The sequence below is a fragment of the Saprolegnia diclina genome, assembly GCF_000281045.1.
Source record: "Saprolegnia diclina VS20 unplaced genomic scaffold supercont1.89, whole genome shotgun sequence".
Taxonomy (NCBI): domain Eukaryota; phylum Oomycota; class Saprolegniomycetes; order Saprolegniales; family Saprolegniaceae; genus Saprolegnia; species Saprolegnia diclina.
Window position 1 is genome coordinate 132,375 of NW_008246156.1, and position 17,662 is coordinate 150,036.

At 61.4% G+C, this 17,662-nt stretch overlaps 9 protein-coding genes across 10 annotated transcripts in view; 5 read left to right on the forward strand and 4 right to left on the reverse strand.

The window, feature by feature from the left end:
* Positions 1–2,389, forward strand: part of SDRG_15350 (hypothetical protein) — a 5,636-nt gene extending 3,247 nt beyond the window's left edge. The window contains exons 15-17 of the mRNA XM_008621519.1: positions 31–170; positions 230–2,317; positions 2,373–2,389. Coding sequence (XP_008619741.1) covers positions 31–170; positions 230–2,317 — 2,228 coding nt within the window. The 3' untranslated portion in view covers positions 2,373–2,389. The remainder of the gene's footprint in view (positions 1–30; positions 171–229; positions 2,318–2,372) is intronic.
* A 263-nt stretch (positions 2,390–2,652) lies between these two features.
* On the forward strand, positions 2,653–3,534 carry SDRG_15351 (hypothetical protein). Its single transcript, XM_008621520.1, has one exon. The coding sequence runs from the start codon at positions 2,672–2,674 to the stop codon at positions 3,497–3,499; it is 828 nt and encodes a 275-aa protein (XP_008619742.1). The 5' UTR covers positions 2,653–2,671; the 3' UTR covers positions 3,500–3,534.
* On the reverse strand, positions 3,501–6,527 carry SDRG_15352. 2 transcript variants are annotated; one of them, XM_008621521.1, is made up of 6 exons: positions 6,108–6,527; positions 6,015–6,065; positions 5,917–5,971; positions 5,322–5,867; positions 4,997–5,273; positions 3,501–4,945 (listed from the first exon to the last, which is right to left on the reverse strand). In XM_008621521.1, exons 1-6 carry the CDS (start codon positions 6,195–6,197, stop codon positions 3,538–3,540), a joined length of 2,427 nt encoding a protein of 808 aa, XP_008619743.1. In that variant the 5' UTR covers positions 6,198–6,527; the 3' UTR covers positions 3,501–3,537. The 2 variants fall into 2 exon arrangements, with proteins under 2 accessions (XP_008619743.1, XP_008619744.1); XM_008621522.1 differs by lacking the exons at positions 6,015–6,065; positions 6,108–6,527 and having other exon boundaries at positions 5,917–6,007.
* Positions 6,528–6,564: 37 nt separating this feature from the next.
* SDRG_15353 (hypothetical protein) lies at positions 6,565–7,240 on the reverse strand. The gene has a single exon (XM_008621523.1). It carries the CDS (start codon positions 7,218–7,220, stop codon positions 6,702–6,704), a length of 519 nt encoding a protein of 172 aa, XP_008619745.1. The 5' UTR covers positions 7,221–7,240; the 3' UTR covers positions 6,565–6,701.
* A 1,090-nt stretch (positions 7,241–8,330) lies between these two features.
* Positions 8,331–10,111, reverse strand: SDRG_15354 (histone deacetylase 1). The gene is made up of 10 exons (XM_008621524.1): positions 10,030–10,111; positions 9,937–9,980; positions 9,824–9,892; positions 9,439–9,770; positions 9,244–9,385; positions 9,108–9,200; positions 8,817–9,062; positions 8,659–8,772; positions 8,559–8,618; positions 8,331–8,509 (listed from the first exon to the last, which is right to left on the reverse strand). Exons 1-10 carry the CDS (start codon positions 10,091–10,093, stop codon positions 8,402–8,404), a joined length of 1,272 nt encoding a protein of 423 aa, XP_008619746.1. The 5' UTR covers positions 10,094–10,111; the 3' UTR covers positions 8,331–8,401.
* A 499-nt stretch (positions 10,112–10,610) lies between these two features.
* Positions 10,611–11,282, forward strand: SDRG_15355 (hypothetical protein). Its single transcript, XM_008621525.1, has 3 exons — positions 10,611–10,809; positions 10,862–10,963; positions 11,009–11,282. Exons 1-3 carry the CDS (start codon positions 10,636–10,638, stop codon positions 11,144–11,146), a joined length of 414 nt encoding a protein of 137 aa, XP_008619747.1. The 5' UTR covers positions 10,611–10,635; the 3' UTR covers positions 11,147–11,282.
* Positions 11,283–11,531: 249 nt separating this feature from the next.
* SDRG_15356 (hypothetical protein) lies at positions 11,532–14,316 on the forward strand (the record flags this gene model as incomplete). The annotated part of the gene is made up of 3 exons (XM_008621526.1): positions 11,532–12,202; positions 12,246–12,776; positions 12,821–14,316. Exons 1-3 carry the CDS (start codon positions 11,563–11,565, stop codon positions 14,314–14,316), a joined length of 2,667 nt encoding a protein of 888 aa, XP_008619748.1. The 5' UTR covers positions 11,532–11,562.
* A 116-nt stretch (positions 14,317–14,432) lies between these two features.
* SDRG_15357 (hypothetical protein) lies at positions 14,433–15,564 on the reverse strand (the record flags this gene model as incomplete). The annotated part of the gene is made up of 2 exons (XM_008621527.1): positions 14,433–15,155; positions 15,205–15,564. The coding sequence occupies 2 exons, from the start codon at positions 15,562–15,564 to the stop codon at positions 14,433–14,435; spliced, it is 1,083 nt and encodes a 360-aa protein (XP_008619749.1).
* Positions 15,565–16,511: 947 nt separating this feature from the next.
* Positions 16,512–17,552, forward strand: SDRG_15358 (histone deacetylase 1/2; the record flags this gene model as incomplete). The annotated part of the gene is made up of 6 exons (XM_008621528.1): positions 16,512–16,575; positions 16,623–16,666; positions 16,712–16,780; positions 16,836–17,173; positions 17,240–17,384; positions 17,466–17,552. The coding sequence occupies 6 exons, from the start codon at positions 16,512–16,514 to the stop codon at positions 17,550–17,552; spliced, it is 747 nt and encodes a 248-aa protein (XP_008619750.1).
* Between the last annotated feature and the right edge of the window lie 110 nt (positions 17,553–17,662).

The window sequence follows — 17,662 nt, forward strand, 5'->3', positions numbered from 1 at the left end:
GATCGCCCGAGTTTCGAGCGGCTTTTGCAGCGCATCTCGCGCTCAAGGACACGGACGAAGCGTTCACCAAGCAAGCTTTTCGCAAGGCGATTGCGTGCTCGCCAGCGCTTGGCCGATTGTTCCTCAACGACTGCGTCACGCTCGACCGTCGCGACATGCGGTTCAGTCAGGTACACAGCTCTTTTGACTATACTCATTCGTAGCGACTAACTATCAACTAACCGACTAGCTGGAGCACGTGTATGGTGTGACCGCCGACACGAGTGCGTTGCATGCAATTTTGAATTTGCAGTCCCCCGACCCAGCGCTGCTCCTCGACGCCAAGACCGAGTGTCTCGAGCATGTCGTAATGCTGCGTATTCTCCAGATCAAGTGGGAGCTCTTTGGCCAGCGCAAATACTTTGAGCAGCTGCTCATGAACGTCTTGCTCCTCGTCACGATGACCACGTCGTCGCTGCTCGTGGACGAGGCGAGTGTGGCGACCAACGGGATTCCGATGGTCGTCGGCACCTTGACGTTTGTCAGCGCGGCCGTTGGCTATTGCGTCTTGCAGCTGCTGCGTCCGGCGTCTCTCTACCGTCTCGCGCGCTACTGCTACGACGGTCAGCTCTCTCTGGACGTCTCGGCTCCGATCCCGCACCTCCCCAAGCACAAGGCTCGCGCCAGAGGGCTCTTGGTCCGAGCGTGGATGGGGCTGTCGCTATCGATAGCGGTGCCCGTCATGGCTGGGCTCCTCTTGTCGGGTGTCGCTGCTGCCTATCCCAGATGCAACCACCTCGTTCTCTGGTGCACGTCGCTCTACTTTGTCGTCACAGAGCTCGAAGAAATGGTCTCGTCGGGCATCAAAGTCTACTGGTCGTCGCGCGTCAACCAGGCACAGCTGGTCACCAACCTCGCCGTCTTGCTGGTCTTTGTGCCCATGAAGGTTGGCCTTCTTCCAGCATCGTCGGCCGTGCAGACGGGCGTCGGCGGCGCCATCACGATCGGTCTCTGGATGCTCTCGCTTCAGTTTCTCGAAGTCGTGCCGGCCGCCGGCTACCTCCTCCCGATGATGTCCAAGCTGCTCGACGACGTCCGAAACTTCTTCATCTTCTTCAGCGTCGTCCAAATGGGTCTCACGATCACGTTCTACCAGCTCTTCCGCGACCAGGACGTCGATGCGTTCAGCACTCTGGGGTCGTCCTTCGTGACCACGTACTTTGTTGCGTTTGGCCAACTGCCTCTGGACGCCCTCGATGCTTTTGACGCGACTGACGGGTTCCTCTCGAATTGCACGCTACTGCTGATGATGCTGCACTCGGCCGTGGTGTGCATTCTGCTGCTCAACGTCCTGCTCGCTATGATGAACCAGACGGTCGACGGCGGTCTCGAGAAGGCCAAAACCGAGGCGCTCACGAGCTACGCCCAGTGCATCCTGCGCTTGGAGCAGTCGATGCGCCTCGACGCCGACGGGACGCAAGCGCTGTTGCATCTGACCGACAGCAAGACCCACGCGCGGGTGCTCAACCCAATCTTCTCGGAGGTCGTCTCGAACCTCGACATCTCGATGCGACCCGAGCACGAAGCGTCGATTCGACATGACAACACGCGCAAGCAGCAGTGTAAGACGACGCTGGCGTCGCTTCAAGCTACCATCGCCGAGCACATTGGCGACGCCACGAAAAAGCTGCGCCGAGTCGAGCATTTCAGCACGGATCCCGAGATTCTCCGCGGGTTTCAACCCGAGTTGGACGCGATCGCGGCCGCCGAAGAGGCGCTCACGAGTCTGTTTGCCAAGGCGCACAAGCACCGCGGAGACGACGCGCCTGCCAAGCTCGAAGCGCTCAAGACAGGCATTCGCAATACAATTAGGACGCTCTCTGCAACGCTCGGCAAGGTGTGGGACGCGGAGACTGCGACGGCGACGAGCACCCGCACCGAATGTCTCTGCTTGTTGGGTCTCGTTGCGACGACGACGGTGCACAAGCTGGTAGATGACATGCTCAACAAGATCTGCGAGACGCAAAATAGCGCAGCTCTCAAAACCGAGGACCAGCGCCACCAAACAGCCGAGGAGAAGGAGAAGGACGCCTCAAGGGGCCGAATCCGCGATTTGCGGTTCGAGTTGCAAGCTCGATTTGCGTCGCTCGAGACGAAGCTCACCGAGCACAACCAGGCACTCCGCGAGCAAAACGAGGCGCTCGCGCGGCAGCTCACAACAGCGCTCGAGCAACTTGGTCGTGCACCCGAGTCGCCGATCCGCACGCAGTCCTTTCCCGTCCTGGACCCGCGCGAGCGTGAACGCAGCAGCGCCGATGCGGAGCACGATTCGCTCTAGGTAGCGACTGACACAATATGAAGTCAGTGGCTTGCACCGCCCTGGTTTTGGTTAGATACTCAGACCAAAAAATGGCGGGAACGACCCGTCCACCGTCAACGTGACGGTGGGACGTCATATCGACACCACGCCGACGAGCTTCCTCGTCGGACTTTGTCCCATTCATTAGGCGAAGACCTTTCAGGTGGAACTCTGCTTTCTAGATCTGGGATGGTGTCCAGATCGTTGTCGTTCTGGTGGATCTCGGACGTTCTTTTAATGTGTTCTTTTTCTATTTTTTCGTTCTTTTTATAAAAATGGTGTTCTTTAAAAGCGACCCTTGGCTTGAAGATTCTCGACTTTGCCCATTTCAAAATGGTCGTGGTCCAGATCAAGCTCGGCGAGCAAGACGGCTTCCTCTACGAGGCGACGTGCGCGACGCCCAACGACCATCTCGTGCGCGACCTCGTCCACGTGCACAACGCGCGCATCCGGCTCGCGAGCCTCAACGCGTACGTGCCCGGGCTCTTCACGCACGGCGTGGCCAAGCACCCGCAGAACCAAGGCATCGACTCGTATGCAACCGACCAAGTGCGCAAGGAAGAGTTCTACGAAGAGGACCCGCTCGGCCAGCGCACGGGCAATGGCGTGTGCCCGAGCCTGCGCGAGACGCTCGGGCGCATGGTCGAGGACGTCAAGGCGTACCTCAAGAGCAACATGCGCGAGCCAGTGCTGCTGCCAGCGCTCCAGGAGAAGCTCGACAACTTTCGCGGGATCGTCATGATGGGCTTTCCAATGGGCCTTCCCGAGTACGACATTGTCCAAATGCTCTTGGACGGCAACGACGAGGAGGCACTCGCGGGCCTGCAGGCGAGCCAGGACCTCATGGACCCGGCCACCGCCGAGCTCTGGTGGGCGGGCAAGCAGTTCTTCCGCGACGATACGGTCGGCGACCGCGTCGGAAAGAACGAGAAGACCAAGGTCATTGCGCGCCTCGCCCGCAAGAGCGGCGGTGCGCCGCAGCGCGAGCCGGCCGTGTCCGAGGACGAGCGCAAGGCCATGATGGCGCACTACTTCAAGAAGCAAGAGGAGCTCAAGAAGCTCGCGGACGAAGACGAAGACGACTACCTCCACTCGTCGTGGGCGAACCCGTCGGCGCTCAAGAACCAGCTCCGTGGCACCAACAACCTCCGCCCGTTCTAAGTACCCTGTGAACCAAATGATTTGTATAAACGCTAGCATTACGAGTTGGAATGGCGCAGGAGCGGCGCCAACGACACGGTGCGCTTGGGTGGAACCGAAGGCGCGTCGCTGTCACTGTCCTTCCTCCTCTCGAGTCGCTCGAGCGAAATCGTCCGCGTCGGCGCCAGCTGGACCGTCCCCGCGCGACTTACGAAATGAACGCTTGTGAGGCCGCTCGGCGATCGCGCGGCCAGCGGTTCCCGCACGGGCTCGGCCGCTAGGAGCTCTGTGACTTTGGCGACAAGCGCGGCTTCGTTGCTCTCGACAGGCGGAGCGGACTGGTCGATGGAAGCGGCCGACGAGTCTCGCAACGTCGAAGCGGCGTGTAAAATGGCTGCGACCGTGTCAGTCGTCACACGCGACACTACGACGGCAAGCGCCTCGCGCTCGTCGGCCTCTGACGACGAGGAGGGCACCGCATCGAGGGTATCGCTAGCAAGCACCTCGACTGCCGCCAGCATCAGGTCCGGTTCGACAGCGACCACCGTCGGCTCGGTTACGACAACCGCACTCGTCGGTTCTGCTGCAACGACATCGGGATCCTCGGCGCCCGACCCGTCGCCGTCGTCATCGTCCTCGTCCACGTGATCGTGAATGGGCGCCGCCGATGGTTGCGTCGCAGTGATGGCGTCGACGCGATCCAGAATGTCGTCGTCGATCGCACTCTGGATGCGCATGAGGCGGTGGCTGCTCGTGTCCAACAGCGCTCTCTCGTCCAGCACGAGCGTGCTCTCTACTACCAAAGGAGCACCCATGGCTTTCGAGAACGTTGTGCGCGTCTTGCGCGGCTCGATCACATCTGCCTCAGCGTCTACCACGAGCGGGGACCCAACCGGTTTGGAGAACGTGCTGCGCGTTTTCCGCGGACTTGACGGCGGACTGCTCCCTTCATTCTGGTCCAGCGACACGAGCGGCGTCCCGATCGCACCGGCGGGCTTGGAGAATGTCGGGCGCGACCGCCGAACGTTCGAGCCAAGCCGCGCATCCGACGACGTATCGTCGATCGGAGCTTCAACCACGACCAACGGCACGCCCGCCGGCTTGGAAAACGTTGCGCGCGTCCGGCGGGTGTTGCCGATCGGAGCTGGGCTTGTTGGCTCTGGCGCGCTTGAGGCTTCGAGGTTGAGCAGCGGCATGCCGGGTGCCCCCAGCTGCTTGGAGAACGTAATGCGCGTCTTGCGCCCAACAAGGGGCGTTGCTGTCTGCGGAGCGTCGCTCGCCGGAGGTGACGCTGTTATGTCGTTGCTAACGGGCAGCGTAAAGTCGCCGATGACACTGCCGTCGCTGCTTCGCATGGACACCCCGCGGAGGTTATCGGCGATCTTGACCAAATTCAAGCGCTTGTCCTTGGTGAGAATATCGCGCACGCACTTGTTGGTCGTCGCAACCACACGATCAATGTCGGCGCTGCGCAAGAGACTATGACAAAGGACATCGCAGTATGGTCCGGAGACGTACCCGGCGTTGATGAAGACCTCGAGCATGCGCCCGTCGCGCCGCTTGGCCGCCAAGTACAGTGGCGTCTCGTCGGCCGCATTGGCAATGTCAATGACGACGCCGGGGAGCGCCAGCAGCGCCTTGCAGCTCTCGATGCAGCCCTTGTCGGCGGCCATGTGCAGCGCTGTCATCCCGAGCGCGTTCACGACCTCACCGGGCGACGGCGTCGCTTTCACGAGCGCCACGCCGGCCGTGTCGTGGCCGTGTTTGAGCGCCGTGAGTAGCACCGTGTTGCCGTCTACAGCATCAACGTCTCGACTAAAATCCAAATTTTCATCCAACGTACCGGCGTCGACGCGATCTTTGGCGGCGCCGGCGCCGAGCAGCATCACGAGCACGTGCGTGTGGCCGTACATGGCTGCTGCAAAGAGCGGCGGCGGCGTCTTGCCCGGCGCCGGCGACGTATTGAGAAGCGCGTCCATGGAAAAGTCGGCTGCTGCAAGCGCCGCTTGAAGGAGAAGCCCAACGCACTCGAGGTGGCCGTTGGCGCACGCTGCAAGGAACGGCGAGAGCGACTGGTTCAAATCTGCTTGTGCGTTGTAGACGACGCCGACGGCGTTGACCAAGTGCAACTGCGGCGGCGACGGCGGCTGCAAAAGCAGCGCGACGATCGTGGCGAGGCCCTCGAGACAGGCGAGAAGGAGCGCCGAGACGTTCTTCTCGTTGACGAGGAGCGAGTCGGCGCCTTGCGAAAGCAAGTAGGCGGCGACGTCCGTCTGCGCGTACTGGCACGCATACACGAGCGGCGTGCTCTCCCACATGCCACGCACGTTGAGCAGCTCGGGGTTGGCGGCCAAGATGTCTGTCACCTCGTCCAACGCGCCCTTTTTCACTGCAGTCGCCATAAGCCTAGGCATCCTAATCAATGAAATGCATGGTACCGTGGCGCAAGAGGATGGCCGCGGGCGACTCGTCGCTGTTGGTCGGCGCCGGCTCCTACAAGGCGCGTGGATGATCGTGGCCAAGGCGGCGAGCGTACCGGCGCCGACGCGATTGCATTGGGAAGGCCGATGGCCGGCGACGGCGCCGCCTACACCAGCCTGAGCCATGCAGCATGGTCGATACGCTCTACCTGCGCGGCGACTGCCGTCGTCTTGACGGGGCTGCCAGGCGGCTCGGTGAACTGCGTCACGTTCGTCGACCTCGATGCACAGGCGCCCATGCCTTTTGCGCGTTACGCGCCGAAAACAGCACGGCCGTTTCCGGTGTCTACACGCACGCAACTTGGCCATCGCAATCGTCGTTTTCGTGTTGCGTGATAGTCACCGGCGCCATGCGGTCCCCGACAAGGCTCAAGTGGGTACGCCGTCGGGTCGCGCCGGCAAACAAACGGTCGGCAGCTCTCCAAATTGGCTCAAATTTGGGTGTTTTTGGTGCCCTGCCAGCTTCAAGCACATGGCCGTCGGCGCGGAAGAGGATCGGGCCGGACCGTCGCCCCGCCGCGTGGCCGCCGACCGCTCCCGAACGCTCTCTGATCCCGAATCTGACGACGCACTTCAACCTCAACGACCACCCACGGTCGCCATGTGGCGCGGCTTCGAGTACCGCTCGCTCGGGGCACGACCCCTGCAGCACAAGCCAAGGAATTCTTGCGGCGTCGCTTTTTTAAATATTTAAATAGGCGCGCGCGCCCGTACCAATGCGGGCGCGCGCGCAGCATGCAAGTCTATGCATTCTCGGTGGCCCAGTTGTAGAGCGTGTAGTTTTCGGTCGGGATGTCACGGCAGGCGCGGACAAAGAGCATCTCTTCGACGCTCGGGCGCGCGATCGGCGAGATCGACCGGTCAATGTCCTCGGCGGTGCCCACGCACACGTCGTCCGAGAACGACACCTTGCGCACGCGCTCGAGCATCTCTTCGTCGTCGCTCTCAGCTTGGTTCGACTCGTAGCGCTGGTTGTTGACTTTCGAGAGAATGCCACGGCGGCTCTCTTTCGCAATGAGGCGCGTCGTCGCTTCGACCTTGGCGAGGATGCGGAACGCGCAGCCATACTGCTGCAGGTCCATGCAGCGCTTGGCGAGCACATAGGATTTCTGGACAAAGGCCATCGCGTCGGCGAGCTCTTCCGGCGACTTGAGCTCGTGGTCGCCGACGTCCTGCGGCGTCATCTTGCGGCGCTTCTCGGGCGACGCGAGCGGCGCGTCCACGCGCTGATGGCCCGCGACGACCTGGAGCTTGGGAGACATGGACAAATTTTGGAGCAAAATCGCAAATACTCAAGCAATTTCTCGAAGTGGCCAGTCCGGATACAAGTATCGTATCCGGCATGCAAGCCGTGATCGTGTCGAGGCCGTAATAGAATACAGCGTTGGAATATTTTTTATATTTTTGAATCGTATTTTAAAAAAGTCGCACGAGTGCGTCGGGAGTGGTCGACGAATAATTTAAAAAATGCATCCCGCGCCTTTTATTATTGCAAGCTCCTCGGCGTATTGTATTTGAGGCAGCGTCGACGGTGATGGACCTGGGTGCTGTGCTAAAAAAACACTCGCACGTGGCATTTCTATAACCGCGCGGTACGCGGGGAATAGACACCAGAAGTATTATAATTTTTCGTTTTTTAAATACAACGAATATATCATAATTTGGGGAGAGGCATTTTATTTTATTATTTGATGTAGAATCTGGAGCCCAGGGTCGGTCGTTGACTGCAAGCAGATGGCCGACCGCCGACGTCAGCGGACCATGCAATTATCGAAGCTTCGCGCGATAAGAAAGGGCGAACCAAGCTGTAGCGAAGTAGGGACTGGAGGAGCGAGACAGTCCCGGGCTTTGGTTCGCAGACGCTCCTCGTGCACAGAGTCCTATACTCGACTGATTGAAGATGACTAACTAATTACATATCGATTTTGCGATGCGAGATGCACTGGCGTCAGCCATTTCGAGCCACCCACGCGTTCGGATGCTCAAATAAAACGGACGGCCATGACGTGGCACCACCGCAGCGCGCGCCAATGGGTGGCGACGGACTTGTCAAGATCGGGCCAGATTCGCTCCGACAAGCGCGCTCGATGCTGCTTCTCGACGGAAGCAGCGCGAGACCGCGGTGTCGATACAGGATTCGCGGTGCAGAGGTGGACGTCGATCCTGCTCGGTGCAGAGGTAGCTACCGCGGAGGAAGCTTGGCACACGATCTCCGGCGACGGTGTAGTTGATAGGGTATCCAAACGAGTGGCTCTGCGTCAGGTTCTAGAAGGTCGAATCATGGGCTTCGATGCTACTGCTAGTCCATTGACCTCAACCGAGTCGGTTGAGATACGACCTACTCTTAAGATCGAATACGATCTGGGGCGGCGTACAGGTATGTGAACACTCGATGCACATTTGGGGTATCAACAATTGCGGGACTACTTTGTCGACGGGAGTTTTACAGCTTGTTGAAAAACTCGGCCGGGTGCTGGGGCCCGTCGGCCTCGGGGCGCGCGTCCGGGTTCTCGAAGGCCTCGTGCACGTCGAGAGGGGCCTTGGGCGGCGCCTACGCAAGTACGCGCTATGCGACTGTGACACACGCGTCGTCGACGTACGTGGTGGAAGGGCACGCTCGGCACGGGCTCGATCTGGCGCAGCTGCTCAAACAAGCGCTCCTACATCAATTCAGCATCCACCCAAATGGCCGACGCGTACCTTCATGTCGTGGAGGTAGCTGGGCGTGTTGAGGTTCTCCATGTTGCTCACAGGCATGTGCACGCGGTACTCGGGCCCAAAGTACTCAAAGTAGTCGTTGTACGGCATCGCATCCTAGAGTCTCGTCGTCAGACTTCCGACTTCAGTTGCGAAGCTACCGGGATCTCGACGCCGAGCGCCACGGACGTCTCGTAGCACCAGCAGCGCGGCACGTTCCGGAGCGTGTAGCCACCGCCGCCCAGCACGAGCATCGGGATGTTGAACGACTTGACAAACGCAACGCAATCGCCGTGGCCCTTGACGCTGAGGTTGAAGCAGCCGAGACGGTCGCCCGAGAGCGAGTCGGCGCCGCACTGGAGCACGACGGCCCCTGGCGCAAAGTGCTCCATGACCTTGGAGATGACCTAATCTCAAAGCGTTGAGAGGTGCGAAGGACGCTGCGAGCGTACCGCACGGAAGATGGACGTGAAGCTCTCGTCGTCCATGCCATCGCGGCATGGGAAGTTGACCGAGTAGTTCTTGCCTTCGCCGTACCCAACGTCCTATGAAGATGACATTGGCGCATGAGACGCGATCGATGTCTACCTTGATGTCGCCGGTGCCAGGGAAATACTCGCCATACTTGTGGAACGAGACCGTCATGACGCGGTTGGTCGTGTAGAAGGCCTCTTCGACGCCATCGCCGTGGTGGATGTCGATGTCAATGTACAGCACCCGCGCGTGCTCCCTAGTACGATCAGCCTCTACGTTCTCATTGCTGCAAAGTTGGAGTTTATGTACTTGAGCAGTTCGAGGATGCCGAGGACGCAGTCGTTCACGTAGCAAAAGCCGGACGCTTCCGAGCGCTTGGCGTGGTGCAAGCCGCCGCCCCAGTTGATGACAATGTCGGCGCTCTTGTCGTTGAGGCGCGCGGCGCCGCCGATCGAGCCGCTGGCCGAGAGCTGGCAAAACTCAAAGAGGCCGTCAAAGACCGGGCAGTCTTCGCCGACGTTGAAGCGCTGGAGCTGGCGCAGGTAGTTGTGCATGTTGTCGGGCGTGACTGTGCGCAGAAAGTGAATGTAGTCGTCCGAGTGGAAGCGCGTGAGGTCTTCCCAGCCCACGAGTTGAGGCCGCTACACCATTGCTGTGACATGAGCGCCATGGACCGATGCGAGCAAATGCATACAAAGATGCGCATGTGCTTGGTCAAGCCGTAGTTGGTCACGAGGTTGTGCGTCATGCGCACGCGGTGCGGCTAACCATACCACGTCAGCGGCCAGTGTCGTTGCCGGCGCGTACCTTCATCGGGTGGTTGGGGCCGTAGTGGTAGTTGCCAATCTCGGCTACGTAGCGAGCCATGAACATTGCGCCACCGTACAAAGAGGCGGCTACAGTCGTAGAAGTAGGACACGCGCTTCTTCACGGTGCCATGCACGTCCGCCATGGTCACTGGCATCGTCGCGGCCTCTGCTTTGCTCCAACGCCAAATGTATGGGATCTCGGAGGCTCGCACACTATTTCAGTGCATCGAAGCACTTTTAGCGTTGCGGCAACGATGGACCTGCAAGCTCCTGACGTTGTCCTTGGTCACTGCCTCTATGTGATGCCAAGACTGCGACGTAGCCTTGCCTGAGGCCCTTGTTTCTACAGCATTGTACGTATCGACTGTCATACAGCCCTGAGATCTCCAAGCAAGATACCTCCATTGTAGCCTCGAGTTTCCTGCAGTTCAGACAGCCCATGGACCCTGTACGTGATGCACTGGAAACTGCACTAGATTGCAAGTGTGCACAGAGACTGTGGAGGTCCTGGCGCTCGGCGCGGCTCCAAGGTATTGAAACAGCAGCATGCGTGTCAACGAGACGCACACTATTTCCGTGGATCCGCTGGTTCAACTATCAATTGCCGGAGATCTTATCGAATACCAGAGGTTTTATGTGAACGTCAACATTATGGAACGTTGAAGGATATGCATAAAGAAGGTAGTCGACCACGGTCATGGAGGTCGAGACCGCAACCGCCAAGCCCGCGTCGAGCCGGCTCTCGTACGCCGACATCTTCCAGCTCTTCCACGCCGAAGATGCAGGAAGCGCAGAGAAGCTCCTAGCGGAGTACGAAGCCGTGCGCCTGGACGCCAAGGAGAATGGCGGCTCTGTCTTTGGCGACGACGAGGTGGCAGCGTGTCGTAGCATCCACTGGGTCTCACGCCTGCTATGCATTCTAGTCGAGCGACGAAGATGGGCCTCGTACGCCGTCGTCGCGTAGCCAGTCTAGCTCAAGCAACCAAGCCCGGCGAGCGAACGACGCGTCCAACAAGCGGCCACACGTACGGACCCGACGTCGATCGCACGATCTCATGGCGTATGTCTAGTCGCAAATCTCGGACGATGGCCCTCGCGCGTATGGGCGCGGGCGCATGGCGGCGCAGTCAGGCCGGCAGCCCAAGGTGAAAAAGTCCAAGCTCATGCAAAAGCTCACGGGCCGCAAGAACGGACGACCAATTGTTTAACACGAGCTCATAGCTCGCGATGCTTGCGCTCGTCTACCTCGTCCTTGCATGTGCAGCTACACCCAGCATCTCGCGATGGGCACAGCGACTGTAGTCTCTTGGCCACTGTGGAGGACAGCCCCCAGAATCGTAGGCTGCACTCGTAGCTTCGCTGGTCAATCCCTAAAGGGCCATCGAGACGAGCCAAAACGCACTAGCCCGGACAATTCTAGCTTCTACTCGCTCATCCCAGAGGAGCTATTGAGCAAGGAGCTGGCATGGCGGTCGCAGCAAGGAGCGCCGTGGTCCTCGGCTGTCCGGACGCTCGTCGCGCAGACACGTATGCGATTGGTCGAAACTTCCAATCCGCCGGGCGTTGATTGGCTAAAATAGAATTTTACGTGAGGCCATATTCTCAAAGACATTGGACGGTCGAGATGGACGTACTCGACGACTGCGAGGTCGCGCTCAAGGCCGGTGGCAGCGGCCAGGAGACCGCCATCAACGACATCCTTGACCTGCTCAGCGCTCCAGCCGAAGGAGCGCCGGACGCCGTGAAGAGCCGTGCGGCGCAGATCCTCGCTGCAAACTTCAATGAGGTCGCGGACATGGCCGATCGCATCGTCGAGACGCTCGTGGGCATGGGCGCGGCCGGTACCAAGCACGCGACATCCGTGCGCATCCACACGATCGTGAGCTTGTCTAATATCGTCAAGCACGCAACCGAGCCCTTGGCGCCGGCGGCCCTTGAGCAGATTCGCGACTTTGCCTCCGCGACGCTCTCGACCGAAACCAGCGGCGTCATTGTGCGCCACCTCACGGGCTTGACCAAACTCGTCGGAAGACCAAGCGCGATCAAGGCCAAAGTCGCTTCTCCTCCTACTACGCCCAAGCAGGACGTCGCGCCAACGCCGTCGCCGTCGCCCTCCCCGCCCCGTACGACGGACGCGTCGCCTTGCGCCGAGTCTGGCCGCCTCGATGCGCCGCTCACGGCAGAAGAGGTGCTGCAGCGTGAGAGTGAGGCACGGCGCGAGAAGTTCCGTCTCGAAGAGAAGCGCCGCCAGGATAGGCGAAAAGGTACGATTCTCCATCTCGCGTCTCTTGGCTGACAACAGAGTAGAGCTTGCCGTGCCGCCGACGCCGTATCTGTACATTCGCCACTTCCCGAGCGAAGCGACGCCTGCGCAGTTTGCCACGTACTTTAACCACGTGGACCCAGGCATGATGCCACGCGACGTGGTGCTGCACTTGGCCAACGGCGCACGCCACGCGTTTGTCAAGTTTGGGACCACCGAGCTCGCGACGAAAGCGATCGCGCTCTCGGCGGAGAAGGCCTTTGACGAGACTTTTTGGCTGCCGGTCGCCTACGCGCGCGGCCCGATCGTCTCGACTGTTGACTTTCACATTTACGGCAGCTCGTTCCCGACCGACTGGACGAAGCACAGTACGCTGTGGGCGCACACGGTCTCGCACTTTGCGCGCAAGTACGGCAGCAATAGCAGTCACTGGGCCGTCCGGTCGCCCGGCGTCATTTGGTTTGCGTCCAAGTCGATCACGCAGCACCTCGTCTTGAAGGGCGTCCAGATCGACGACAAGCAGCTCGTCGTTGTTTACAACGTGGCCGACCAGCGCCGCGGCGACGGGCGCATCGGTAGCACGGCCCCTTTGCAGCTTGTTCTGAGCGTTTGACGCTAGGCGACCGCACCTCGGACGATGGCAAGAACAGATCCGACGACCGCGAGCGCAAACTCGACCCGCCGCCGCGCGCCAACGAGCCGTCGTCGCGTCGGTACGGCGAGCCCGAAATGTCGCGGTATGGTCCAGTTGGCGGCAAGGACGACCGCCGGTCCGGCTCGGAGCGCGACCGCAGTCCCGTGCGCAAGCCAACGGTGGGCGAGCTGGCCAAGGAGCGGTCGCGGTCGCGGGACCGACGTGCTTCCCCAGAGCGCATGCGTCGCGCCAGTCCACCGCGTGGCCGCCCGGCTGCGCGGTCGCGGTCGCGAGATGGCCCCATGCGTCGGTCGCCGCCTCCGATGCGTCGGTCGCCACCACCGATGCGCCCGTCGGTGCGAACGTTGGCGCGGTCGCCGGAGCGTTCCGCTCGACGGTCACGATCGCCCGTGCGCCCCGCTATGCGGTCCCCGGTACGTCCGCGCTCGCCCATGCGTCGGTCTCCGGTGCGCCAGCGCTCGCCGCCGCGTCGGTCGCCGATGCGTCCGCGCTCGCCCATGCGCCGGTCGCCCATGCGGCGGTCGGTCGGCCGTCCACGCTCGCCCATGCGTCGATCGCCCATGCGCCCACCGTCGCCCGGCCGTCCACGCTCGCCCATGCGTCGGTCGCCGCAACCGCACGTGCGTCCGCGGTCTCCGATGCGCCGGTCTCCGGTGCGTCAGCCGTCGCCGCCCCGCTCTCTTCCGATGCGGTCGCGATCGCGGTCGCCCATGCCCAATCCGGATCGTCGATCGCGCTCCCGGGAGCAGCGGCGTCTCGGGTCGCCGATGATCCAGCAAGGCCGCCGGTCGCCGGGTCGCGCGCCACCGAGTCGGCCTCGGACACCGTCGCCGCGTCGCGACGTCCCTCGCCCGCAGCGGTCCCGGTCCCGCGACCTCGAGCGGCGCGAGAGCAGCCTGCGCAACTCGCCGCGCCCGGCCACACCCGAGCGCCGCCCCTCGCTGCGGGATGACGTGAGCCGAAGGGACCGCGTCGAAGTGCTGCGCCAAGAAGAAGGGCGGGTGCTGCCCCGCACCAATTCGGCGCGGTCTCAGCGATCGCGGTCGCGGTCCCGCCCCGCCCGGAGCGCGGCGGCCCGACCGAGCTCCAGTGCGAGTGACGTGGCCAAGCCGACGACAACGATCAAGGCCGAGGCGCGGGACACGCGGTCGCTGGCCGAAATCGCGCGCGAGGCGGCGGCGAAGCGCCCGTCGATCTCGGAGACGCACAACGTGGTGCGCGAGCAGCCGGACTACAGTAACGTGGTCTTTGACCCGCTGCCGGTGGCCAAGGAAGACGGCCCGATCATGGCGCCGTTGCTGCAGTCGCTGCGCCAGAGCGGTAACGACACGCCGCGGTCGGTCGCCTCGGACGACAGCTCGTCGCTCTCGATCAAGAGCCTCCTCAACCCCAAGCCCGTGCGTCGGGGCGTCGAGCTGGACGAGCTGGCCGTCGACTATGATGATGACGACGACGAGTAGACGCATGCCAGCCGCAGCATTTATACCCCTTATATAGCCCAACCCTATATCCCTTCTAGTCCCTTCTAGACGACACATACGTAGGAGTAGTGGCATTTAGGGTACACGGAGACGATCTACGAGGCATTGATGTACTTCTTGAACGGCGCGATCGGGAGCTCGTGGGACGTCTTGGCGACCGGGTGGAAGAGGCCGGCGGGGCGCGGCAGGAGCGCCATGTCGGCGATCGAGCCCTTGACGAAGTTCATCGTCCGCAGCGCTTGGCGCGAGACCGAGTCCCAAACGCGCACGACGCCGTCGTCGTCGCCCGAGATGACAAAGCGCCCGCAGAGGCTTACGACGAGCGTCGTCACCGGGTGTTCGTGGCCGACAAAGCCGTCGGCGCTCAGCGTCTCTTGCGAGAACGGCGCGCCGTCCGCCGCCAGCACGACGCGGGCGTGGGCCGCGGTCGCAGCTGTCGCGGCCGCGTGCAGATCGACGACGTAGATGCGGCCGTCGCCGGCGCCGAGGAAGAGGCGGTGCTCCATCGCATCGGGCACGACCACGTTGACGTACGAAGGGCACGTGACCGAGACGAGCGCCCGGCCGTGCACGATGTCCCACACTTTGGCCGTGCGGTCGAGCGACGCAGTGAAGATGCGCCCGCCAAAGCCGCAGTGCACATGCGTGATCGGGAGCACGTGGTCGGTCCACGTGTGCAATGGCGAGAGCCCTTGGTTGAGCGTCGAGCCTTCGTGGGACGCGTCGAGGATGTCGAGGAGGCGCCACACGTGCACGACGGCGTCTTCGCCGCCCGAGACAAGGAACGCGTCGTCCGGCGTCAAGGCGAGCGCCGAGACCTAGGCGTCATGCGGAACTCCGACAATATGATGAGATGGATGGTCGTACCGCCTTGTAGTGGCCGTCCCAGACGTGAAGGAGCGCGCCGGTCGCGACGCACCAGACGTAGATCTTGCCGGAGGCGCCGCCGGCGATGCAGAAGTTGCCGTCGCGCGTCGCGATGAGCGGGCCCATGGGCTCAGTCACGTGGCACTTGAGCGTCGGGACGTCCTTGCCCCACATGTGCATGTGCAGCGCGAGCTTGCCGGGCTGGATCGTGATGAGATGGCCGGTGCGGGGCACGACGGCGAGGCCATGGCGCGCGCAGGAGGAGCCCTTGAAGAGGAAGAGCTGCGACGAGCACGACGGGTCGACGACGTACACGTTGCCGTCCTTGCTCGAGCCGAGGACGAGCACTTGATCTTCCATCTTATTTGATTGTTGCTGGCCAATTGATGCTCGCGAGACCGGGTGGGGGTCCTACCCCTTTCACTTTTGTGTTTTTATCACCTGTGGTATGTATGCTATTTTCATTTTGTGCATATTTTATAAGGGGGACCTCGACCCATGGTAGGCCTGCGTCTTGGCGCCATCTGCATCAGCACCACCGACGCAACCCCTTGCTGCAACCGAACGGTTCGTCCAGCCGACTCGAGCCACCACCGGGATATCGGAAGGCTCTCTTAACGACCCTCGATTCGTAGTCTCCTATTGCTAGTCGCTCGGACTCCAAGTCTCGTAGCTGTACTCCAGCCGTCGCAGAGTAGCTCCTTGAACCCTTCTGGGAGTCTAATGCTCAATAGCGTCCACAATGACTAGTCGTAACGGAGATCTCGTCGCTCGCTGTGCTTCACGGCTGAAGACGCAGTAGAATGACTCTAGTCGCAAGGAATAAACTAAAATATTACATGAGCCCAACGCTAGATGCTTCAAGCATCGACATCGGAGAGATAGGACATGGCTGCTCGTGCAACTGCCCACGTCATCCATGCGAGTGATCGCGCAAGGACGCCGCTTCGCTCGAAGAAGAAGGTCTGGGCATCCTACCCTTCGTCCGCTGCGCCGCGAGTACCGTCACGTGGCGACGACAGCGCTCGTTAGCTACCTCTGGACCGGCGAGCGGTTCGGTCCGACGACTGGTATGGGCGACCATCGCGGGACCTTCCTCCTACCCTCCATCTCCATGCTCATCCTCTGTCTGCCAACGACCACTGCCCCGGAGGCGACTCGTGCATGGTCGACGACGTGTGGGCTGCTCGTGGCAAATTGGGCACTGGAAGTTTCAACCTCTGAAAACAAATACATATGGCCTATACTGCGACAGTCGATACACCCGCGGTCAAGCTTCCAGCTCATTCACCAAGTTGCGAGCCAGCATGCCACTGGCGTATGCTGATGCGCTGGGTACGCCCAAGAAGCGCGTCTCGTACTTCTACGACTGTACGTCCTTGCTAATCTTGCTCGTGGTGTTCATGCAGGTGGCGTAGCGGAGATCGGCAACTTTAGCTACGGGCCTGGGCACTGCTGGAAGGTACTCGAGCACACTCGTGCGCAGAGATCCGCTCACGCATCGTAGCCGCACCGCGTGCGCATCACGCACAACCTGATTGTCAACTACGGCCTCGCCAAGCACATGCACGTCTTTGTACGCTGCCTCAAGATCGTCCTCCTCCACTCCGATCTTATGGCATGGTGTATAGCGGCCAGCGCTCGTTGGGGTCGAGGACCTCACGCGCTTCCACTCGGACGACTACATTCAGTTTCTGCGCACAGTCACGCCCGACAACATGCACGAGCACTACCGCCAGCTGCAGCGGTTTGCGTTCAACGACGGCGGCGACTGCCCCGTCTTTGATGGCATGTACGAGTTTTGCCAGATCGCTGCGACAGGCTCGATCGGCGGCGCCGCGCGCCTCAACGACAAGAGCGCCGACATTGCCATCAACTGGGGCGGCGGCATGCACCACGCCAAGCGCTCGGAAGCGTCCGGCTTTTGCTTTGTCAATGACTGCAACCTCGGGATCCTCGAACTCCTCAAGTAGGATGATGATGACGCAAGGGTCGCCCATATAGCAATCGCTGACGTGACCCTACGACCCACTAGGGAGCACGCGCGGGTGCTGTACATTGATATCGACGTACACCACGGCGACGGCGTCGAAGAGGCCTTCTACACGACCAACCGCGTCATGACGGTCTCGTTCCACAAGTATGGCGGCGTCTTCTTCCCGTGCACGGGCAACGTCAAGGTAGAGGCATACCTCTGCAAAATAGGCGGCAAAGCTTTTACGTATAGGACATTGGGTACGGCGAAGGCAAGAACTACGCAGTCAACGTGCCGTGTCATGACGGCATGGACGACGAGAGCTTCATCGGCCTCTTCCGCGATGTACGTCCGCATGGCCTGGATGTTGTGACGACGCGACGAGCCGTTAGGTCATCTCCAAGGTCATGGAGCACTACGCGCCTGGGGCGATCGTACTTCAATGCGGCGCCGACTCGCTCTCGGGCGACCGCCTCGGCTGCT

Coding starts and splice junctions, on each gene's coding strand:
- SDRG_15351 (XM_008621520.1), top strand. CDS start 2,672: ATGGTCGTGGTCCAGATCAAGCTCGGCGAGCAAGACGGCTTCCTCTAC.
- SDRG_15352 (XM_008621521.1), bottom strand. CDS start 6,197: ATGGGCGCCTGTGCATCGAGGTCGACGAACGTGACGCAGTTCACCGAG. Junction 6,066..6,107: donor CGACGGCAGTCGCCGCGCAG/GTAGAGCGTATC, acceptor AGGCTGGTGTAG/GCGGCGCCGTCGCCGGCCAT. Junction 5,274..5,321: donor CAAAGATCGCGTCGACGCCG/GTACGTTGGATG, acceptor TTGATGCTGTAG/ACGGCAACACGGTGCTACTC.
- SDRG_15353 (XM_008621523.1), bottom strand. CDS start 7,220: ATGTCTCCCAAGCTCCAGGTCGTCGCGGGCCATCAGCGCGTGGACGCG.
- SDRG_15354 (XM_008621524.1), bottom strand. CDS start 10,093: ATGCCAGTGACCATGGCGGACGTGCATGGCACCGTGAAGAAGCGCGTG. Junction 9,771..9,823: donor CCAAGCACATGCGCATCTTT/GTATGCATTTGC, acceptor GCAATGGTGTAG/CGGCCTCAACTCGTGGGCTG. Junction 8,619..8,658: donor GCTACCTCCACGACATGAAG/GTACGCGTCGGC, acceptor GAATTGATGTAG/GAGCGCTTGTTTGAGCAGCT.
- SDRG_15355 (XM_008621525.1), top strand. CDS start 10,636: ATGGAGGTCGAGACCGCAACCGCCAAGCCCGCGTCGAGCCGGCTCTCG. Junction 10,810..10,861: donor CTGTCTTTGGCGACGACGAG/GTGGCAGCGTGT, acceptor TATGCATTCTAG/TCGAGCGACGAAGATGGGCC. Junction 10,964..11,008: donor CGTCCAACAAGCGGCCACAC/GTACGGACCCGA, acceptor GCGTATGTCTAG/TCGCAAATCTCGGACGATGG.